General features: G+C 44.2%; 1 protein-coding gene across 5 annotated transcripts in view; it reads right to left on the bottom strand.

Moving 5' to 3' along the window:
• NDUFAF1 (NADH:ubiquinone oxidoreductase complex assembly factor 1) overlaps positions 1–22,461 on the bottom strand; it is a 437,923-nt gene that overhangs the window by 165,660 nt on the left and 249,802 nt on the right. The window contains exon 5 of one of the 5 annotated variants that reach the window (XM_077465056.1): positions 19,736–19,891. The exons of the other annotated variants lie outside the window; for them this stretch is intronic. Coding sequence (XP_077321182.1) covers positions 19,751–19,891 — 141 coding nt within the window. The 3' untranslated portion in view covers positions 19,736–19,750. Of the gene's footprint in view, positions 1–19,735; positions 19,892–22,461 lie in introns of those variants that run through there. 5 annotated transcript variants of the gene reach the window in all.

Here is a 22,461-nt window from a genome sequence, read left to right as displayed (position 1 = left end):
GAAATGAGCGCTTGGGATCTAACCTTAGCAGCAAGAGGTTTGATTAGCAGGTCAAAGATTAAGGGTGAGAGGGGGCAGCCCTGCCGCATACCATTTGTTATATTAAACTCAGTAGAGAGCATGGACGAGTAATAAACTTGCGCTGAGGGGGAGGAGTATAAGGCTAAGATCGCTAATAGGATATGACCTTGGAAACCAAATTTTTCTAGGGTTTGTTTTAGATACTGCCAGTGAACCCTATCAAATGCCTTCTCTGCATCCAAAGAGAGAAGCGGAGAAGGCATTCGACGGGTCGCTGCATGACAAATGATGTTAATCATTCCTCGAGTCGCATCAGAGGTTTGGCGTCCTTTAATAAAGCCTGATTGGTCAGGATGAATCAGTGTCGGCATCAAGTCGTTCAGTGTATTTGCGAGTACTTTGGCATACAGTTTTACATCATGATTGAGTAATGAGATGGGACGGAAATTTTGCGGTAGGGTGGGCTCCTTCCCTGGCTTCAGTATCGTAATAATTAAGGCCTTCAACATTTCTTGGGGGAAAGAGGCCGAGGAGGCAGCAGAATTGAACACCGGGGTAATGTGTTTGGTGAGTATATGACTAAATTGTTTGTAATATTCTCTCACAAAACCATCAGGTCCTGGTGCTTTGTTATTGGGTAGTGATTGTATGGCACATTTAATTTCTTCCTCTGTGAAAGGTGCATTAAGTTCGTCTAGTTGAAGGGGGGTCAAGCTAGGTAGGCTGATTGAGTCCAAGAATGTCTTTATTTGCATGGGCGTGGGTTGGGATTGAGCTGGGTCCTCTCAGATTATAAAGATTACTATAGTAAGCACTAAATGCATTGGCAATGTCTTGTGGGTTAGTTAATTTAGTGTTAGAATTTGGATGATATATGTAGGGGATGGGGGATTCGGTAACATGGCCTTTGATTCGGTGGGAGAATAATTTACCTGGTTTATTGTCCTCGGCACAGAACCTCATTCTCAGCCGTTTCTGATATTTATCATGGGTTTCTAATATCAAAGCTCTGAGGTTTAGTCTGAGTGCTATTAATTTAGATTTACGCGTTTGTGTAGGGTGTTGTTTGTTAAGTGTGTCAGTGGATTGAATGTCTGCTAAGAGCTTGTCCATTCGCTGCCTCCTCTGCCTCTTATCTCTGGCCCCCAGTTGAATAAAGAGCCTGCGCATAAAGGCTTTATGTGCGGACCATAAAACATGCAGGTCTTCAACTGAGTCCTTATTTTGCTCGAAGAATGACTTTAGATTGTCCTGTAAGGTCTGGGCATATGGTAAGGATTGTAGTATCCTGGTGTTTAGTCGCCAGAGGTAGGTCGGGGCGTGGTTATTAGCTTCTTCTAAGGTTATACTCACGAGAGAGTGATCCGACCAAGAGGTTAGTTGAATAGTAGAGGAGGAGACTCTTTATAAAGTCCATGGGTCTGTTAGGAAGAGGTCGATACGTGAATATGAGTTATAGCACGGGGAAAAAAAAGTAAAGTCCTTTTCATCCGCGTGTGTACACCTCCAAACATCATACAGTCCCAAATCGTGTAGGAGAGAGTTTAACTCTGGACATCTGCATTTGGTACGGGAAGATGAGTCTAGGTCTGGGTCAGGGGTGCAGTTGAAGTCGCCACACCAGACAACTGCACCTTGTTGTATTGCTGCAATTTTCTTATGTAGTTTCAGAAGGAATCGGAGTTGGTGGGTGTTCGGGACATACATATTGATAATGGTATAAGGGGCGTTGTTGATATGACATTTTAAGATTATATAGCGCCCATCCGGATCCGAGAGGCATTCATCGAGTTTGAAGGTCAAGGAGTTATTAAGAGCAATTAGGACCCCCTTCTTCTTCTGGGTCGCATTAGCTGTAAAAACAGTAATAAAGTGTTTGTTAGAACAGGAGGGAGGATTGCTAGCAAGAACGTTCGTTTCTTGTACGCAGATGATGTCACATTTAGTTTGTTTGGCCAAAGCCCATAAAGAGGCTCTTTTCGCAGGGTGATTCAGGCCCCTGGCATTGGTGGTAACAAATTTTATAGTCATAATGGAAGTGTGAGTGATGGCAGAAGCAGAGTTAGTTACCTTCAGCTCCGACGAGGAGGCAGGTGATAGTGGCTTTCCTTATAGCTTGGTGGTCGTTTAGGTAGTAGATGCTGCTTGGTGGGGGGTATCCTCTGCTCTTCGCACAGTGTCACCGTGGATACTGAAGGGTCAGGGTCCGGTTGAGAAGTGAGCAACAGGTGCAAGTACCTGTACGTGAGGGGGGGGGGGAATAAAAAAAAGGGGGTATAGAGGAGGTAATCAGAGGGGATAGTCAGTAGTATTACAATACTTTCAGGTAGTGATTAGCCAAAGGATGGGTAAGCAAAACCTACAGTTAGCTGAGGAAAAAGGGGTGCTCCCAGGTTAAGGTTGCTATTCCAACAGGTAAATATCGACTCGGGAGAGTGGAGGAGGAGAAAAAAAAGAAAAACTAGAACAGAACAGAATCGGTTCTTAGGTTCTGTCCATGACACAGTAGTGTTTAGAAGCCCTAGACGGGGGTAAAGAGTCTAGTGAGACCAAGTGTGAGCAGGAGACACATTCACACGCCTGTAATACGGGTTTGCCCCAGCCTTTCAGGTATTTGGGGTGATCCTGTTGCTTCTTGGTGGGAGTGGACATGTGTAGATGGTGCCAGTGGTGCTTTGGTCCATAGATGACACTTCGATGTTGGTCGGAATAATATTCCAATCCTGCAGCAACCGCAGACCCTGCTGTATGGACGACACCACATGTTTCGATCCAGCATAGTTGATGGAAACTTTGGCGGGTGCAATCCACTGATATTGAATTTGGTTGTTTTGCGTAGGGTCTTGGTTATGTTATTTTTTTCGAAACGGTACAAACAAAATGAAACAAACACAAGTAGTGATGAACTACAATTAGATGATGCATATCAACATTGCGCTTATAGGTATAAATCTAATTTACGTCCACTGCCTTTATCTACATATCTTATTACTACTAACTCGATCTCTTGTACTAGAAGTCCGACCAGTACTCTTAAATAATTAGTACGACCATGTAGTACGGTGAACTCTGTCTGGCTCCTTCCGCACCCCAACTGGGATTACGCTGTGTCGGAAGGGCCATCCAGAGTATCACTGGATAACGCCAAATGCAGCAATCAGATTTTTACCACATTATTGTCCAAAGATGGATGGTGATATAAAGGAACTAGCATCTGTACAAAGAACAAGTATCTATACACGACACAATTCAAGGGTCTGTTTGAGGATCTGTTCGAGGATTCCCATTACCAATGAAAGTAGAGATTATTTCTTATACCACTCTGTCCAACATTTTCACTGTGAATCAAATTTTTTGCCACAAGATTTCCTAAGAGCTAACAATCTCTCATATTGATAGTTCAGGTTCATCTGGACTACAACTTCGGATGGGTTTGGGGACAATGTGCTTTTCCAATGTCGGGCTATAACTAGTTTAGCCGTAATCAGGATATGGATCACTACTGTACGGAACTGGGGCGGATAATTGTCAATTCCGAGGTGGAGGACTGATAGAGCTGGGTTTGGGGGCTGCAACACTCCTGTGATTTCTGCGAGTATAATGAACTTCTTCCAATAGCTAGAAATGTTTTTGCAATGCCAGAAGATATGCAATATAGTGCCTACGCTACCGCAATCTCTCCAACAGAGTGAAGAGAACATTCTTGCTAACTGATGAGGAGTTCTATACTATTTATGGAGTATCTTCTGAGTGAGCTCCCAGTGGTTAACGCAGTGGGTGGCTTTGTAATTATATCTTAGGGTGTTGCTCCATTGACTAACATTGTAGGTTTGGTTTAAATCTTTCTCCCATGTGAGCATAGAGGAGGATTTCACAAGTAATTGTTTGTGTTGCAAAGTGTTGTACAGAAGTGAGATGCCTTTGCTCCTAGTGTTGGGAGACATATAGTATTGCCATATGAGACTGTTTATTTCAATACTTGGTGGGGGAGATTTCAATATAAAAAATGACACCTGATTGTATAGAAATTTGCTAGTTTGGGGTATATTATAGAAGGATTTTAAGGAGTCGAACGATCTTAAGGTTTCATGGATGTATAAATCGTCCACCCACTCTATTCCATTCTCCTTCCATTTGGTAACAGGACTATATGGGAGCAGTATTTCCAGAGTTTGGATCAGGATTCTAACTGTAGTGCAGAGATTTCCCAGCAATTGTTGCTGTCCTAAGTGTCTCCATGCTATGATAGTCGCTGTAATAGTTGGGAAGAGATATGTTAAGGATCTAGATTTCCAAGTATCTGCTATTAGAAGGAGACTCATATGCTGGGTTTTCGCTATAGACGCTTCAATGTTTACCCATAAGGGTTCAGGGTTTGGGTGAAACCAAAGTTTAGCTTGTGCCAGTATGGCTGCCCAATAGTAGTCTTTAATGTCAGGAAGGCCCATGCCTCCCGCTTTCCTATGTATTATAAGTTTGTTAATTGGGCATCTGGTTCTTTTACCCTGCCAGATGTACTGCTTGAGGAGTTTAGTCAGTTCTTGAAAATGTGAGGCTTTATATGGTATCGGGAGGGTTCTAAATATGTATAGCATTTTCGGTAGGATCAACATTTTATAGGATGTTATTCTCCACGCCCACGATAGTTCAATTGTTGACATTTTGGAAAGGGTCTTTTTTACGTCTTGTAGAAGAATTTTTATGTTGACATCTGCGATATGGGACAGGTTCGTCGTCAACTGTATGCCAAGATAGGGAATCTGTTTAGAGGTCCATACATATGGGAATGTTTGTTTAAGATATGAACTCACATGGTGATTCAGCCCTAGATCTAATATCAGGGATTTGGTAAAATGTACTTTGTAGTAAGATATCTGTCCAAATGCTTCTAGAATTTCATGTGTAAATGGTAGAGACACATCCGGATTTGATAGGAAAAGAATGATATCATCAGCGAACAGATTAACTATGTGTTCCCTTCACTGGACTTTGAGTCCTGAAATGTGTGGATGAGATCTAATGGTCTCTGCCAGGGGTTCTATCATCAAGTTAAATGTTAAAGGTGACAGAGGACACCCCTGGCGGGTGCCATTCAATATATTGAAAGTTTTGGATAGCAGCCCCAAGGTGAATACCTGGGCAGAAGGATTGGAGTAAAGTGCCAAGATAGCCAACAGGGCTTCATTTTGAAAGCCAAATTTCCTTAGCGCCGCTTCCATGTACTCCCACTGGACCCTGTTGAACGCCTTCTCCGCATCCATTGAGAGAAGCAGAGAAGGCGTTCCACGGGTCCCAGCTTGGTGAATGATATTTAGTAAGCGTCGTGTGGCGTCTGATGCCTGCCTCCCTTTCATGAATCCAGTTTGGTCCGGGTTCACTAAGTCTGGCATAATATCGTAGATTCTGTTTGCTATCACTTTGGCATACAGTTTGATATCTCCATTGAGGAGGGATATGGGGCAGAAGTTAACTGGTGTGTCTGGGGATTTCCCTGGTTTGGGCAGAGTGACAACATAGGCCTTAAGCATTTCTGCTGGGAAGGATCCGGTTGTCCAAGCTATGTTAAAGATAGAGAGAAGGTGAGGGGATAGTAGGTTACTGAAGTTTTTATAATACACATTAGAAAGTCCATCTGGGCCCGGGGATTTCCCTAAAGGTAGGGATTGGATAGCTTTCCCTAACTCGGCTGACGTACATGGAGCTTTCAATTCCTTTAGTTGAGTATTTGATAGCGAGGGTAGATGGATTTTAGCTAAGAAAGAACCTATGTTCTCTTTTGTTGGCCTAATTGTGTTGGGATCTGCATGTAGGTTATAAAGGGTCGCATAGTAGTCAGCGAATGCGTCTGCAATTGCCTGGGGGTTTTCTACCTTGTTCTCTGCTGTTGTGGGGTGGAACGGGTGTGGAATTGTGGTTTTAGAACGTTTATCTTTTAAACGATTGGCCAGGAATTTACCTGCTTATTGTTGTTTCCATAATAATTAAGTTTGAGCCTTTTCATAGCGTGTTCATGTTGTACGCAGTACCATTCTCTAATTTTATATCTTAGTTGAAATAACTGAGTGGCGAGGTCAGTGGATGGGTTTGTCTGGTTACGTTGTTCTAAAGATCGGAGTTCGGTCAGTAGGTTATTTAATTTGGTAGAGCGGGCTTTCTGAATATTGGAATTAAGTTTAATTAGAGCTCCCCTTATGAAAGCTCTATGGGCATTCCAATTAGTGAAGGGACTAGTACACTCAGGGTCATTGAAACTAAAGTATTCCTCAAGCTGTTGGGAAAGTTCTATTTGAAATTGTGGGTCTTGTAATTAGAGGTCGACCGATATGGGTTTTTCTCTGGCCGATGCCGATATTTAGAAATCATGGCGGCCGATAGCCGATATATGATGCCGATTTTTTTGGGCCGATATGTTAGGCCGATTTTATTTTATTTATTTATCTTTAACCCCTCTTGATCTAACACACCTTTCCCACTGGGGCGTTTTTTAAGGCACTTTTGGGCTAAAAATAGCGCCTGTAAAGTGCCTGCAAAATGGCTCCCCTGCAGTCTGTGTGAAAGACAGAGTGCTTTCACACTGAGGCGATGCGCTGGCAGGATCTTAAAAAAAAAGTCCTGCAAGCAGCACGTTTGGAGTGGTGTATACCGCTCCTCCACCACTCCTGCCCATTGATATGAATGGGCACCACTGCCGAAGCGCATGCAATGCGATTTGGCAGCGGTGCTTCATGGGCGCATTTAACCTCTTCCTTGGCCGCTAGCTGGGTTATATGCGCCCCACTAGCAGCCAAATAGCACCGCTAAAATGATGGTAAAGAGCCGCTAAAACTTGCGTTTTACCATCAACGTCTGCCTGCTCCAGTGTGAAAGCAGCCTTCATAAGTGATACAGAAAATTTCTTACACTTAAAGCGGAGGTCCACCCTAAAATGGACCTTCCGCTCATCGGATTCCTCCCCCCCTCCGGCGCCACAATTGGCACCTTTCAGGGGGGAGGGGGGTGCAGTTACCTGGATAATCCAGGTAACTGCACCCACTTCTGGGCTAGCTCTCTGCGGAAAGGGGCGTACATTACGCCCCTTTCCGCAAGTGCCCGCCCCCTTCCGCAAGTGCCCCGCTGCCTGCTGGGAAACACACAGATCCCAGAGGCAGCGGGGACCGTCCTCATTGCGCAGCGCGGCTCGCGCATGCGCAGTAGGGAACCGGGAAATTAAGCCGAAAGGCTCCATTTCCTGATTCCCATACCCAAGATGGCGGCGGCAGCACTCGAGTGTCGATCTAGAGATCGGCTTCGGGTGCCGACATCGCGGGCGCGCTGGACAGGTGTCACTATTTTAAAAGTCAGCAGCTGCAGTATTTGTAGCTGCTGGCTTTTAACCACTTCCCGACCGCCGCACGACGATGTACGTCGACAGAATGGCACGGGCAGGCATATGGGCGTACCTGTACGTCCCTGCCTTCCCGCGGGTCGGGGGCCCGATCGGGCCCCCGCCCGGTGCCTGCGGCGGTCGGTATTCGTTCGCGAGCGATCCGGGATGAGGGGGCGGCCATTCATTCATGGCCACCCCCTCGCGATCGCTCCCGACGAATAGAAATCCTTCGTGACATCACTTCCTCTCCTGTAATGTAAACACAGGAGAGGAAGTGATGTAATCTCTCCTCCGTGTCAGTATTTTTCGTTCCGACACCGAGGAGAGAGGATCGGTGAGTTGCACCAACACGACACTTCACAGTAGAACATGCCAGGCACACTCACACCCCCCCGATCACCCCCCCAATTACCCCTGCCCCCTAGTCACAGTGACACCAATGTTATTTATTTATTTATTTTTTTGCATTGGTGTCATTTGTGACTGTAATAACTGTTAGGGCAGTTAGGGTTAGCCCCCTTTAGTTCTAATGTACCCCCTAACCCAACCAATAAAGGTTTAACCCCGTGATCACCCGCCAGTGTCACTAAGGCTGGGTTCACATTGCAGCGGTTTATGAGAACGAATGTGATTCGCACTGCAGTGCAAATCACATCCGATCTCTGTGCGATTCGAGTTCAGCCATACAGATAGTATGGCTGAATTCGCGCCGCACCCGCCGCAAATTCGCACGGGACCCTTTTTTTGGCCCGCAGCAGAATCTGATCACATGGGTGTTCACACCATGCGATCCGAGTTTGCAGATCGCACTGCGATATGCGAACTGATCTGGGGGTGTCATTAACATTTCACTGACACTCCCAGCAGTTCGCATAGGGCAGTGTGAACTGCATGATCGCTGTATTAGTGTCACAGGTGACGCTAGTTAGGCAGGTAGGTATTTAGGTTCGCCGCAGCTTTTTATAGCGCCAGGGACCCCCATATACTACCGCATAAAGCCCCCTGAATGCCCCCTAGTTAACCCTTTCACCAGTGATCACCATATAACTGTTACAGGTGACGCTGGTTGGTTAGTTATTTTTTATAGTTTCAGGGCACCCACCATTTATTACCTAATAAAGGTTTAACCCCCTGATCACCCGGCGGGTGTCATTTGTGACTGTAATAACTGTTAGGGCAGTTAGGGTTAGCCCCCTTTAGTTCTAATGTACCCCCTAACCCAACCAATAAAGGTTTAACCCCGTGATCACCCGCCAGTGTCACTAAGGCTGGGTTCACATTGCAGCGGTTTATGAGAACGAATGTGATTCGCACCGCACTGCAGTGCAAATCACATCCGATCTCTGTGCGATTCGAGTTCAGCCATACAGATAGTATGGCTGAATTCGCGCCGCACCCGCCGCAAATTCGCACGGGACCCTTTTTTTGGCCCGCAGCAGAATCTGATCACATGGGTGTTCACACCATGCGATCCGAGTTTGCAGATCGCACTGCGATATGCGAACTGATCTGGGGGTGTCATTAACATTTCACTGACACTCCCAGCAGTTCGCATAGGGCAGTGTGAACTGCATGATCGCTGTATTAGTGTCACAGGTGACGCTAGTTAGGCAGGTAGGTATTTAGGTTCGCCGCAGCTTTTTATAGCGCCAGGGACCCCCATATACTACCGCATAAAGCCCCCTGAATGCCCCCTAGTTAACCCTTTCACCAGTGATCACCATATAACTGTTACAGGTGACGCTGGTTGGTTAGTTATTTTTTATAGTTTCAGGGCACCCACCATTTATTACCTAATAAAGGTTTAACCCCCTGATCACCCGGCGGGTGTCATTTGTGACTGTAATAACTGTTAGGGCAGTTAGGGTTAGCCCCCTTTAGTTCTAAGGTACCCCCCTAACCCCCCCAATAAAGGTTTAACCCCGTGATCACCCCCCGTCGCCAGTGTCACTAAGGCTGGGTTCACATTGCAGTGGTTTATGAGAACGGATGTGATTCGTGCCGCACTGCAGTGCAAATCACATCCGATCTCTGTGCGATTCGAGTTCAGCCATACAGATAGTATACAGATAGTATGGCTGAATTCGTGTCGCACCCGCCGCAAACTCGCACGGGACCCTTTTTTTGGTCCGCAGCAGAATCGGATCGCATGGGTGTTCACACCATGCGATCTGAGTTTGCAGATCGCACTGCGATATGCGAACTGATCTGGGGGTGTCATTAACATTTCACTGACACTCCCAGCAGTTCGCATAGGGCAGTGTGAACTGCCGCCGGGAGGCATGCGATGCGGGAACCCGCCGCGGATTCGTGGCGTTCCCGCATCGCTCCAGTGTGAACCCAGCCTAATAAGCGATCGTTTTTCTGATCGCTGTATTAGTGTCACAGGTGACGCTAGTTTGGCAGGTAGGTATTTAGGTTTGCTGCAGCTTTTTATAGCACCAGGGACCCCCATATACTACCGCATAAAGCCCCCTGATTGCCCCCTAGTTAACCCTTTCACCAGTGATCACCATATAACTGTTACAGGTGACGCTGGTTGGTTAGTTATTTTTTTATAGTTTCAGGGCACCCGCCATTTATTACCTAGTCTCACTAGTGTACCCCTAAATTTAGGGGTGTCTACTTTCCAAAATGGGGTCATTTGGGGGGGGGGGGGTTGTGCCATCTTGGCATTTTATGGCCTTTAAAACTGTAACGCCCTTAGAAAGCCTGAAGGCGGTGCTTGGTTTTCGGGGCCCCGTACGCGGCTTTGGCTCCCAAAAAGTCCCACATATGTGGTATCCCCATACTCAGGAGAAGCAGCAGAATTTATTTTGGGGTGTCATTTCACATATGCCCATGGCATGCGTGAGCAATATATCATTTAGTGACAACTTTGTGAAAAAAAAAAAAAAGTTTGTAATTTTCCCGCAACTTGTGGCAAAATATAAAATATCCCATGGACTCAACATGCCTCTCAGCAAATAGCTTGGGGTGTCTACTTTCTAAAATGGGGTCATTTGTGGGGGTTTTGTGCCATCTTGGCATTTTATGGCCTTCAAAACTGTAATAGGTAGTGAGGAGTGAAGTCAAATATTTACGCCCTTAGAAAACCTGAAGGCGGTTCTTGGTTTTCGGGGCCCCGTACGCGGCTAGGCTCCCAAAAAATCCCACACATGTGGTATCCCCGTACTCAGGAAAAGCAGCAGAATTTATTTTGGGGTGTCATTTCACATATGCCCATAGCATGTGTGAGCAATATATCATTTAGTGACAACTTTGTGTAAAAAAAATAAATAAATAAATAAAATTTGTCATTATTTAATCGCTTGAGGCAAAAAAATAAAATATTCAATGGGCTCAACATGCCACTTATCAATTTCCTTAGGGGGTCTACTTTCCAAAATGGGGTCATTTGGGGGGGGGGTTTGTACTGCCCTGCCATTTTAGCACCTCAAGAAATGAGATAGGCAGTCGTAAACTAAAAGCTGCGTAAATTCCAGAAAACGTACCTTAGTTTGTAGATGTGACAACTTTTGCGCAAACCAATAAATATACAATTATGGACTTTTTTTTTACCAAAGACATGTGGCTGAATACATTTTGGCCTAAATGTATGACTAAAATTGAGTTTATTGGATTTTTCTAATAACAAAAAGTAGAAAATATCATTTTTTTTCAAAATTTGCGGTCTTTTTACGTTTATATCGCAAAAAATAAAAATCGCAGAGGCAATCAAATACCATCAAAAGAAAGCTCTATTTGTGGGAAGAAAAGGACGCAAATTTTGTTTGGGTACAACATTGCATGACCGCGCAATTACCAGTTAAAGCAGCGCAGTGCCAAATTGTAAAAAGACCTCTGGTCATTTACCAGCAAAATGGTCCGGTCTGAAAGTGGTTAAAAAAAAAAAAAAACGCGGAGTCCCGGCGGACTCCCGCTTTAAACATTTATTAAACAAAACAAACCTCCAATCAGTTTACTTGTATGTATGATCTAGATAAAAAAAAAACAAAAAAAAAACTATATATTAAATAAAAACGGGTAGTCAAAACTTTTGGACAAAAAAAAAAAAAAAAATGGGCTAACTTTACTGTTTTTATTTTATTTTTATTTTTTAAATGGTGTATTTTTTTCCCAAAAAAATGCATTTGAAAGACCTCTGTGCAAATGCCGTGTGACATAAAATATTGCAACAACCACTATTTTATTCCCTAGGATCTCTGCTAAAAAAATATATATAATTTTTGGGGGGTCTAAGTGATTTTCTGGCAGAAAATACAGGATTTTTACTTGTAAGCAACAAGTGTCAGAAAAGATTTAGTCTTTAAATGGTTAAACTGAGAACTTCTACACAGAGATGACTTCATTCATTCAGAAGTGTAAACATTGTATCATTTAGTTCTTTTCTTGGCAGTCTGCCCAGAGAGGAGGAAAGACGTTTCTATGACGACTCAGGCAACTCACACTGACTTCTTACAGAAGTCATTTCAAAGTCCCGCTGTAGAATCGGCTTTTTATCAACACAATCGGCCGATGCCGATTATTTAAAAAACGGCAAATATCGGCCGATATATCGGCCGGCCGATATATCGGTCGACCTCTACTTGTAATATAGTCTAGCTGTTCCTCCATATGCGTGTTGGAGCGTGGGTTCTGCCTCCTTCAATGTGGATCAATACGGGGGAATGGTCTGACCATGTAATATCTTGTACAGATGAATGTGTAATCCTATGGAGCAAATCCTTATTGGTAATAAACATATCTAGTCTGGAGTAGGAATTAAATCTAGGGGAATAGTATGTGTATGATCTTTCACTTGCATTTAGGCAGCACCAGACATCATATAGTCCTTCCTTAAGCAGGAGTTCTCGAAATTTAGGGAATTGATTCCTGAATCCAGAGGAGGTATCTAATTCCCTATCTAGAATCATGTTAAAGTCCCCACAAATCAATATGCTTCCAACTCGCATAAGCTCCATTTTTTTGAGGAGTTTTTTAGAAACTTTAGTTGGTGCGAGTTAGGAGCATATATACATGCAAAGGTAATGGGAATCCTGTTTATGTTACAAACCAATATGATGAACCTTCCATCCGGATCAATAAAGGAGTCTTTAAGCTCAAAGTTTACCAAGTCCCTCACGGCTACTCCTCTTTTCTTCGCCATAATGGAAGAATGGACAATAAACGAAAAGTTCTGGTGTATGCATGTGGGCTTAGACAATTTGTGAAAGTGCGTTTCCTGCACTGCCAGTATGTCAACTTTTTGTTTGACTGCTTCTTGCCACAGGGATCGCCTTTTGGCAGGGTGGTTGAGTCCTTGTGCGCCAAGTGAAAGAATTTTAATACTCATAGATATTTCAAATAAGGTGATAGGTTCTACTGTGCCCAAATGTTTTATAATTCAGTCCAGGGAGGTGGTCTAATCGATAGATGTAGATGCCATTGAAAGATCGAGTGTAAAGTGCTGCCATAGGAATGTGTCGTCCGCTAAATCCAACTTTTGGTATGGGTCCATAGATAGTTGTTGTGCTGCAACTCTTCAGTCTGGTCATATGATTACGCAGGTTTTGTACATGTGAACTGGAGCGTAGTAAGTAAATATATGAGAGATCCTTGGTAAACAAAACTCGTGTGGTCAACAATCATTTCTTCTTGCCAGTGCCATGACGAATGCAAGCGCCAAAAAAAGAACAAAAAGAAAGAAAAAAATAGAACAGCAAAACTAGAATAAGAAGCAAGACCCATATGGGCCAGGCAACTGAAATGCCCAATGTGGGGGGTTTACGGTACGGTGTCTTGTACCATGAACGCTCAGAGAATCTTAATGGAACCTAAGGGAGGGAGGGTACAGCAGGAATGTTTCAAGTATAGTGTGCATTTGATCTTCGTTGTTGTTTTACTTGCCAGTCATTATGTAGTTTGATTGGCGGTCGTCCTGTTGGCTGAGATGCATCCGAAACTGGATCAGGAGGTATGATTTGCCAATTTCTCAAGAGTTGCAGCCCTTCTTCCAGGGAGTGGATAGGGTGGGTGGATCTATTGTAGGTCGCCTGTAGTTTAGCAGGATATTTCCATTTTTCCATGATCTTATGGTTTCTCATGGCTTTTGTTATAGTCGCCAAGTTGCGACGGAGCTGCAGGGTGTGTTGCGACAGGTCCGGTAAGATCTGGAGTTTAGAGGCCGCCTCTGGAATATTGTCACCTTTACGAAGTCTAAGCAGGACATCCTGAGGTACTTCTTGAGGAAGAAAAGATGGTTTCGGGACCCTGTGAATGCGGTCGATCGTTAGGTCCAATGGTGATAACGACGGGACCAGTGCTGAGCATAGGTTTAAAGTTGTTGTGCCGTCACTGATTCTGGGACCCCCCAGATCTTTAGAGTGTTCCTGCGGGAACGATCTTCGAGGTCCGCCATTTTTGATTGCATTTTGTCAATAGCCTCTTGGTGCGCTGCATGTGAGTCCACCAGCGCACTGAAAGAAGAGGCAACATCACACATTCTAGACTCCACTTGGTGCACTCTTCCCCCTAAATCGTTGATTTCAGCTCTGTATTGATGTAGACATGCCATATCAGTTTGCAAAGATGATTTCAACAGCATTAATAATTCTTTAAGGGTGGTATCGGAAATAGGCTGACCTGTGGTTGGAAACTGTGCAATTGGATCCACTTGTTGTTGGATTGCCGGTCCACTACCGATCGGACCGCTCACCTCCATGTCTAGCCCAGTCATTCTATTTGGTGCATTAGCAGCAGACTCTAATCTGGGCTTGGATTTAACGGGGCTTCTGGTCGATGGGGAGTTGTTTGGAGAGTCTGAATTAGAAGATTGTGTACCTGTCTCAGCGTCCATCTCCGCTGTGTATTCCTCTCTGGTCAGCGTCTTAGCTGACGATGCTGGCGCTTGAGGCTGAGAGTGCTGTTCTGTGTGCTGTCCGCCATCTTTCCGTGGCCCGCGGTCTATGGCCGGATAAAAGTCTGGCAATTTCATCCCATTCGGCGGGTTCTGGGATCTCTTCCGCATATTAGATCGTTCAGCGGAGGTCTCCTACGTCTCTGGCACTCGGTCTGCTGGCTGTAATGTTCGTCTAGCGGGCTGATACGAGCTGATTCCCCGGGCGTTGAGCGGAGCTCTCTTAGAATGCGGCCATCGCGCTTTGGAGGTGAGTATAGGGGTCAGGAAGTGCTGCCATAGCTCTCACCTTCTGCATGAACTGCTCTTTTCGTGTGAAAAAAAAATGCACTCTGAGAACAACATCTCTGGGTACAGAGTCAGGCAAAAACGCAGGCTTTGGTAGTCTGTGTACACGATCCACAAGTAGCTCCATGTTTTTCACTTCAGGGAGTACCAATTTGATTAGACCTTTTGCAAATGCGGGTAATTCATTGTTTTGCACAGTTTCTGGCATGCCTCTGATTTTAAAATTATTGCATCTAGCTCTGTCCTCCAAATTTGCCAATTTGTCAGTAAGCCATTTAGTTTCCTGGGCCTGTGCTTCTTGTGCGTCAATTATATCATTGATAGTGCTAGCCATAGCTCCCACATTTGTTTCCAAATGTGCGATTTTGTCATCCATTACTCCTATTTTGTTGCCAAAGCCTTGCATAAAGGAGAGCATATCTGACTGCAAGGAGTTCCAGAGCGACATGAGCATTTCTTTGAGCGTAGTATCCATAACAGCCTGCCCTATGGTGGGGAAAGAAGCTATGGCATCTGGCTGAGGGCTCTGTTGTGGGAAGACATAGGACATCCCCCCTGTGTTGTCTCGCTCCCTGGTTGTCCCTGTGTCATCAAGTCTCATCTTACTCTTCGCTGGGCTGTGAGTTGTTGGAGTCCCAGGAGGGGAATGAAAAGGATCCCCAGTGTCATAGGCACTTACCAGTGCAGCGTCCGGCAAACAGGAGTCTACCTCTCCGTGTGGAGGAGCTGCGGCCTCCGCCTGTGTGTTTTGCTCGTTCGTTGCGGCGCTATTTTGGCTGCGCCGCACGAACGGCTGATACATGAAAGCCGCTAGTTTGCGGGGCAGCCTGGTCTCTTCTTTTCAGCGACATCACCCTGAAGTGGTACGGTGATAACGCTGATCGGCAAGGGTCCGTTGGCGGCTGGGGTGTGCTGATAGTCGCTGAAGTATGCCGTGGATGTGGAGAGCTCAGTGCCTAAGCGGCCATTCCAGTCACGCGCCGGCCACGCCCCCCTTTGACCACTTTAATTAGTGGGGAAACCAGGGTAAAGTCTAAGCCTCTGACAAACTCAACTCCCTCCATCTCGCTATGCAAGGAATCAGGGGAGGAATCATAAGGCTGGAATGGGCCTGGATCATCCTGGGCCTCGTCGGCCAGGGAGCCATATAATGTGGTGGACTGGCTCTGCGTCTAAGATGTACCTCACTCTTTGGGGGATTGCACCACTCGTTTGACCAGCGTCTCCATTTGCCAGCATTCATCATCTTTTTCCTGACCGCCTTGGCATAACAAGGGTCACATAAGGACTTGACTTCCGGGACCCAGGTCCCACAACCCCAGCAGGATCTGTGATCAAAACGGCTGTCGTGGCGGTGGGTGTGGTGTTTGGAGGAGGAATGGTAACATCTCCTCTGTTGGGAGGAGGAATTGGAACATCTCTGTTGGGAGGAGGAATGGGAACATCTCTGTTGGGAGGAGGAATGGGAACATCTCCTCTGTTGGAAGGAGGAATAGGAACATCTCCTCTGATGTTGGGTCCTAGACGAAGAGTCACGCCTGGACCTTGATGAAGGTGGGCATTGCGGCCTGGCAAGGTCCCTGTCATCTTGGACAGTAAGCTGATGCTCTGACCTGGAAGGGCTAAAAAAGGGAGAAAGGAGAATGTGACGTTTAGGGAATCGGTCCATCTGCATGTGGACCTGGCCCTCCCCTTCTCATGCCCCACATACCTAGAGCAAGAGGGCTGGCCGTATGGAGGCAGTGATCTGTCCATGGCACCCTGGCGGACCAATAGGAGGTAATTCTGCAGCTTTGTAGGAACACTCACACGTCCTGGAACAAAGGAGTACAAATAGCAGTGCAGCTTCCCCTTTAAGAGGCATCTTAGCCCCCCTTCCCTCTTTTATCATAGTCCCAGGCTGAAGCTAACCATGAGCTGGGAACCTGGGGCCCGAGGAGCTGACACAAGCTGCCTGTAGTAATCCTTGGAATGACAGGGCTCTCAGGGATTCAAACATTCCCGCCGGAATGACATCACTGCTGTGCCTGTACTGCGCAGTGGTGACCTGCCGTAGAGCGCCTGCATGGCTGCCGGATTCCTTGCCACACCGCGCATGCGCGAAACCAAGCCTCGGCTTCGTCCGAGGATCACACATGCGCAGTAGCGAGCCAGAGCCGTGACCCGGAAGATGCACTTGAGTTCCAGGCGCCATAGAAGCAAAAAAAAAGAAGACAGCAAGGCACATGAGTGAAAAACAAACAGGGGGCTGTTACATACAAAAACTGCTGCCATGGAGAATCTTCAGACCTGCCAGCTGTTCCACTAAGCCTGGGCATATGAAAGCCATCCCCACCACAGGACACAGGGGCCTGGAGCCACACACCCGCACATGGCTGGGTCCTGGGGTATCTTGAAACTGCCCGGCATCAACTTCCACAATCAATTTTGGACATCCATAAACGTAAGGAAGTTCAATGAGAAGGACAAAAAAGCTCTAGTGGTGAGCTCAAATTTATGGGAGTGGGGTCCTATAGCATTGGGGAGGAGGTGGGGTTAACCTACACATAGTCTGCCATGAAGTCTGTCAGGAAAAGAACGTTTACTGACATAGATGTTTTTCCAAAAAAGCAATAAAAAAAAAAGTGACTTATATAAGAGAATTTGCTGTAGTGCCGTTTTGCTTGGTTAACACCTGGTTTAAACTTTTTTTTTTTAAAGAGAAACATGGCCCAACCTTTTTTGGCCTTAGTTCTCTTTTTGTTCACAAGATGACATATAGTATGTTCTCCTGTGACAAAAAAAAAAAAGAAAAAAAAAAAACTCATGTGCATGTGGCGGGCTAGAGAATCGGAAGGGGCGGGATCCCTGTGGGGTTGGCAAAACTACGCATGTGAAGTAAAATATCATGTACAATATCCACCAAATCTGCACAAACCGTGAACAAAAAAGTCCAGTTGTATGCAAGATTTAGGAACGAGGTGTAAAGTCAGTGTGGTTTGACAACATATACACCTTAATATCTCCGAAACCAAAGAGGAACAAACGTTTTTTTTTGCAGCACAATCCAGCACAAACGAATGACACATTTGCTTTTAAAATTCAGCAACATGGGGTGCAAAGTGGGCGGGGTTGCAGCAACTATAACGCACAATATCTCTGCAATCAAAGGGGTACAAATGTTTATTTTTGCAGCACAAACCAGCACAATCGTAGCACAAACAAATGGTGCGTTTGTTTTTAAAATTCAGCAACATGGGGTGCAAAGTGGGCGGGGTTGCAGCAACTATAACGTACAATATCTCCGCAACCAAATCGGCATACACATTTATTTTTGCAGCACAAACGTAGCACAAACAAATGGTGCGTTTGTTTTTAAAATTCAGCAACATGGGGTGCAAAGTGGGCGGTGTTGCAGCAACTATAACGCACAATATCTCCGCAACCAAAGCGACACAAATGTTTATTTTTGCGGCACAAACCAGCACAAATGAAAGGCGCATTTGTTTTTAAAATTCAGCAACATGGGGTGCAAAGTGGGCGGGGTTGCAGCAACTATAACGCACAATATCTCCGCAACCAAAGCGGCACCAACATTTATTTTTGCAGCAAACCAGCACAAACGTAGCACAAACAAATGGTATATTTTAATTCAGGTTTTACAAACATGGGGTGCCAACTTCACACAGCTCAAGAAATGAGATAGGCATTCATAAACTAAAAGCTGTGTAAATTCCAGAAAATGTACCATAGTTTGTAGACTCCCTAACTTTTGCGCAAGCCAATAAATATATGCTTATTGACTTTTTTTTTTACCAAAGACATGTGGCTGAATACATGTTGGCCTACATGTATAACTAAACTGAGTTTATTGGGTTTTTCTTATAACAAAAAGTCATATATTTTTTTTTTTTACATTTTCGGTCTTTTTCCATTTATATTGTAAAAAATAAAAATCACAGAGGCAATGAAATACCATTAAAAGAGAGCTCTATTTGTGAGAAAAAAGCATGACCGCACAATTACCAGATATATTGTAAACAAGTTTTTCTTTCTTCAGATTCACTTACCTAGATGAATGCAGCATGGGTCCTCTGCGCTGACAACTGAGTGATCGAACACTGCTGATGGCTTGGTTTTCAGAGCTCCATGAGTGGAGAGCTGTAGACTGCTAGTCACAGCTCTTTGCTCTCCTCCCTTCTCACTCACAGGTATGCTGGGCCGTGAACGGGTAGGGAGCGGCCATCTCAGGCTCTCAGCAGTCCACTCTCTGCTGAAAACGGGTCACAGAAGTACAATTCGTTGTGGCTGGACTTCTCCTTTAATATTTCCTTTTGCAAGGACACAATGAGAAAAATTTACCAAAACTGAAGCAGCTGTGTATGACAACTAATCACCTTCTATCCTCAGCTTGTTGAGTTGGGCTTTGAAAATGAAATATAAAAAGCTGAATGGTTGCCATGCACAACTGCCCTAGATTCTGACTGCTCTAGTTTTTATAAATTCTCCCTTTTGTGTCTAGAATTATTGTTTACATTATTTATTGTATTTTTTTTTATTTTTCCTTTCAAAACACAAAATGACAAGATAACAATGACCTGGTAAAAAAAATATATATATATGTATATATATATATATATAAATATATATAAACATGTGTCACATATTGTTATACATACTTAAAGTGGAAGTAAACCCATGGATTTAAACAGTTAAAAAAAAAAAAAGGCATCCCGGGAATGCTAACTGCACATTGGCTGTGCTCTCAGCCAAACTATCAACCCATCCAATGGCTGGTGTCATAACGAATCACATGTGCAGCACCATAGCAGTTGAAGATTAAACAGAGGCAAAGATGGCAGCTTCCTTGGCTAAAAACGATAGGGGAGTTTACTTCCACTTTAAATCAGTAAACCAGAGTGAAATAGGAGTATATTGTATTAAAGCGGAGTTCCACCCAAAAGTGGAACTTCCACTCATTTGTCTCCTTCCCCCCTCCGTTGCCACATTTGGCCACAATAGATGTCCTTGACAGGTATCCTGTCCCCACTTCCGGGAGAATTGGCCCATTGACGTTGCCACCAGGCCAGTAGGAGAGCGTAGCGGATGCCTCCGGCATGCGCAGTAGGGGACTGGCATAAAGGTGTAATGCTTTACTACCGGGTTCCAATACTGGCTGTGGCGGCGGCATGGAAACATCAGCTGTGGTGCCGACATTGCTGGACTTCAGGACAGGTAAGTGTCCGATTATTAAAAGTCAGCAGCTGCAGTATGTGTAGATGCTGGCTTTGAATTTTTGCAGCGGTATGCGGACCTCGAGGGTTCAGAAGGTAATCCCACTATCAATCCATATATATAGTATGGCAAGAGTGGAAAGAAAAGAGAAAAAAAAAAAACACATAAAACAGTATCACAACAGAATGTCCAGGTTTCTTAAGTGTGTTAGTGACTCACCACTACTCAAAACAAAATTATTTCTATGAATATCTGTGTTTTTGTTAATAAAACATGTCTCAGACACTCTCAAATACGGTTTTAACTAGGGATGCACCATTACCATTTTTTTTTTATAACGAGTAAGAGTACCGATACTTTTTTTTTAGTACTCGCCAATATCAATCACAGATACCAACTGCAACCGTTGTGTTTTAACTTCAGCTTTCAGCAATGTTAAAAAGCATTGAAAAGTTATTTACAAATAAAATAAATAGATTGTTTTTTAATTTAGCCCTTTTTCAATGTGAAATGTGTAAATATATGTTAATACAGTGCCTTGCGAAAGTATTCGGCCCCCTTGAACTTTTCAACCTTTTTGCCACATTTCAGGCTTCAAACATAAAGATATAGCATTTTAATTTTTTGTGAAGAATCACCAACAAGTGGGACACAATTGTGAAGTGGAACGAAATTTATTGGATAATTTTAACTTTTTTAGCAAATAAAAAACTGAAAAGTGGTGCGTGCAAAATTATTCGGCCCCTTTACTTTCAGTGCAGAAAACTCACTCCAGAAGTTCAGCGAGGATCTCTGAATGATCCAATGTTGTCCTAAATGACTGATGGTGATAAATAGAATCCACCTGTGTGTAATCAAGTCTCTGTATAAATGCACCTGCTCTGTGATAGTCTCAGGGTTCTGTTGAAAGCGCAGAGAGCATCATGAAGACCAAGGAACACACCAGGAAGGTCCTTAATACTGTTGTGGAGAAGTTTAAAGCTGGATTTGGATGCAAAAAGATTTCCCAAGCTTTAAACATCACAAGGAGCACTGTGCAAGCAATCATTTTGAAATGGAAGGAGTATCAGACCACTGCAAATCTACCAAGACCTGGCCGTCCCTCTAAACTTTCAGCTCAGACAAGGAGAAGGCTGATCAGAGATGCAGCCAAGAGGCCCATGATCACTCTGGATGAACTGCAGAGAACTACAGCTGAGGTGGGAGAGTCTGTCCATAGGACAACAATCAGTTGTACACTGCACAAATCTGGCCTTTATGGAAGAGTGGCAAGAAGAAAGCCATTTCTCAAAGATATCCATAAAAAGTCTTGTCTAAAGTTTGCCACAAGCCACCTGGGAGACACACCAAACATGTGGAAGAAGGTGCTCTGGTCAGATGAAACCAAAATCAAACTTTTTGCCCACAATGCAAAACGATATGTTTGGTGTAAAAGCAACACAGCTCATCACCCTCAACATACCATCCCCACTGTCAAACATGGTGGTGGCAGCATCATGGTTTGGGCCTGCTTTTCTTCAGCAGGGACAGGGAAGATGGTTAAAATTGAGGGGAAGATAGATGCAGCCAAATACAGGACCATTCTGGATGAAAACCTGTTGGAGTCTGCAAAAGACCTGAAACTGGGACGGAGATTTATCTTCCAACAAGACAATGATCCCAAACATACAGCAAAATCTACAAAGGAATGGTTCACAAATAAACTTATCCAGGTGTTAGAATGGCCAAGTCAAAGTCCAGACCTGAATCCAATCGAGAATCTGTGGAAAGAGCTTAAAACTGCTGTTCACAAACGCTCTTCATCCAACCTCACTGAGCTCGAGCTGTTTTGCAAGGAAGAATGGGCAAGAATTTCAGTCTCTCGATGTGCAAAACTGATAGATACATACCCCAAGAGACTTGCAGCTGTAATCGCAGCAAAAGGTGGCTCTACAAAGTATTAACGCAAGGGGGCCGAATAATTTTGCACGCCCCACTTTTCATTTTTTTATTAGTTAAAAAAGTTTCAAAAATCCAATAGATTTCGTTCCACTTCACAATTGTGTCCCACTTGTTGGTGATTCTTCACAAAAAATAAAAATGTTATATCTTTATGTTTGAAGCCTGAAATGTGGCAAAAGGTTGAAAAGTTCAAGGGGGCCGAATACTTTTGCAAGGCACTGTGTCTATATATATATATATATATATATATATATGTGTGTGTGTGTAAAAATATTCACTAACAAAGCAAACAAAAAAAAAAGTTTTAATTGATTATTATTTATAAAATGGACGTGAAAAAACAAACAAAAAAAAACAGGAAAATAATAATTAAATGGAGGAGAACAGAGTTAATTAAGGCCGATTAGAGTAAATGAAGGGTTAACAAGGGGTTAAAGAGAGGAACATTTGTTCATCCCTTCGATCTGCAGATGAAGAAACAGAAAGATACAAAGAGAAACAATGTTTCTTTTTATTTTAGCGTATCGGGGCTGAACGATGTTGTTAAACATTGCTGGCTGCTTTTTTTTTTGACAGCTCCAATTACTGGACTTCTTTAAGACTGGGGAGACCCACTGAAAGCTCAAAGAACCGAGCCTGAAAGTATTGGTTTCAGTTATCGGTGCATTTGCATGAGTACCGATACTTGTGCAAATACTCGGTATCGGCACCGATATCGATATTAGTATTGGTG

The sequence above is a fragment of the Lithobates pipiens genome, unplaced genomic scaffold (assembly GCF_037356315.1).
Source record: "Lithobates pipiens isolate NorthernLeopardFrog02 unplaced genomic scaffold, aLitPip1_a1.2 Scaffold_30, whole genome shotgun sequence".
NCBI classification, from domain to species: Eukaryota; Metazoa; Chordata; class Amphibia; order Anura; family Ranidae; genus Lithobates; species Lithobates pipiens.
This window is presented reverse-complemented; position numbering and strand designations above follow the sequence as displayed.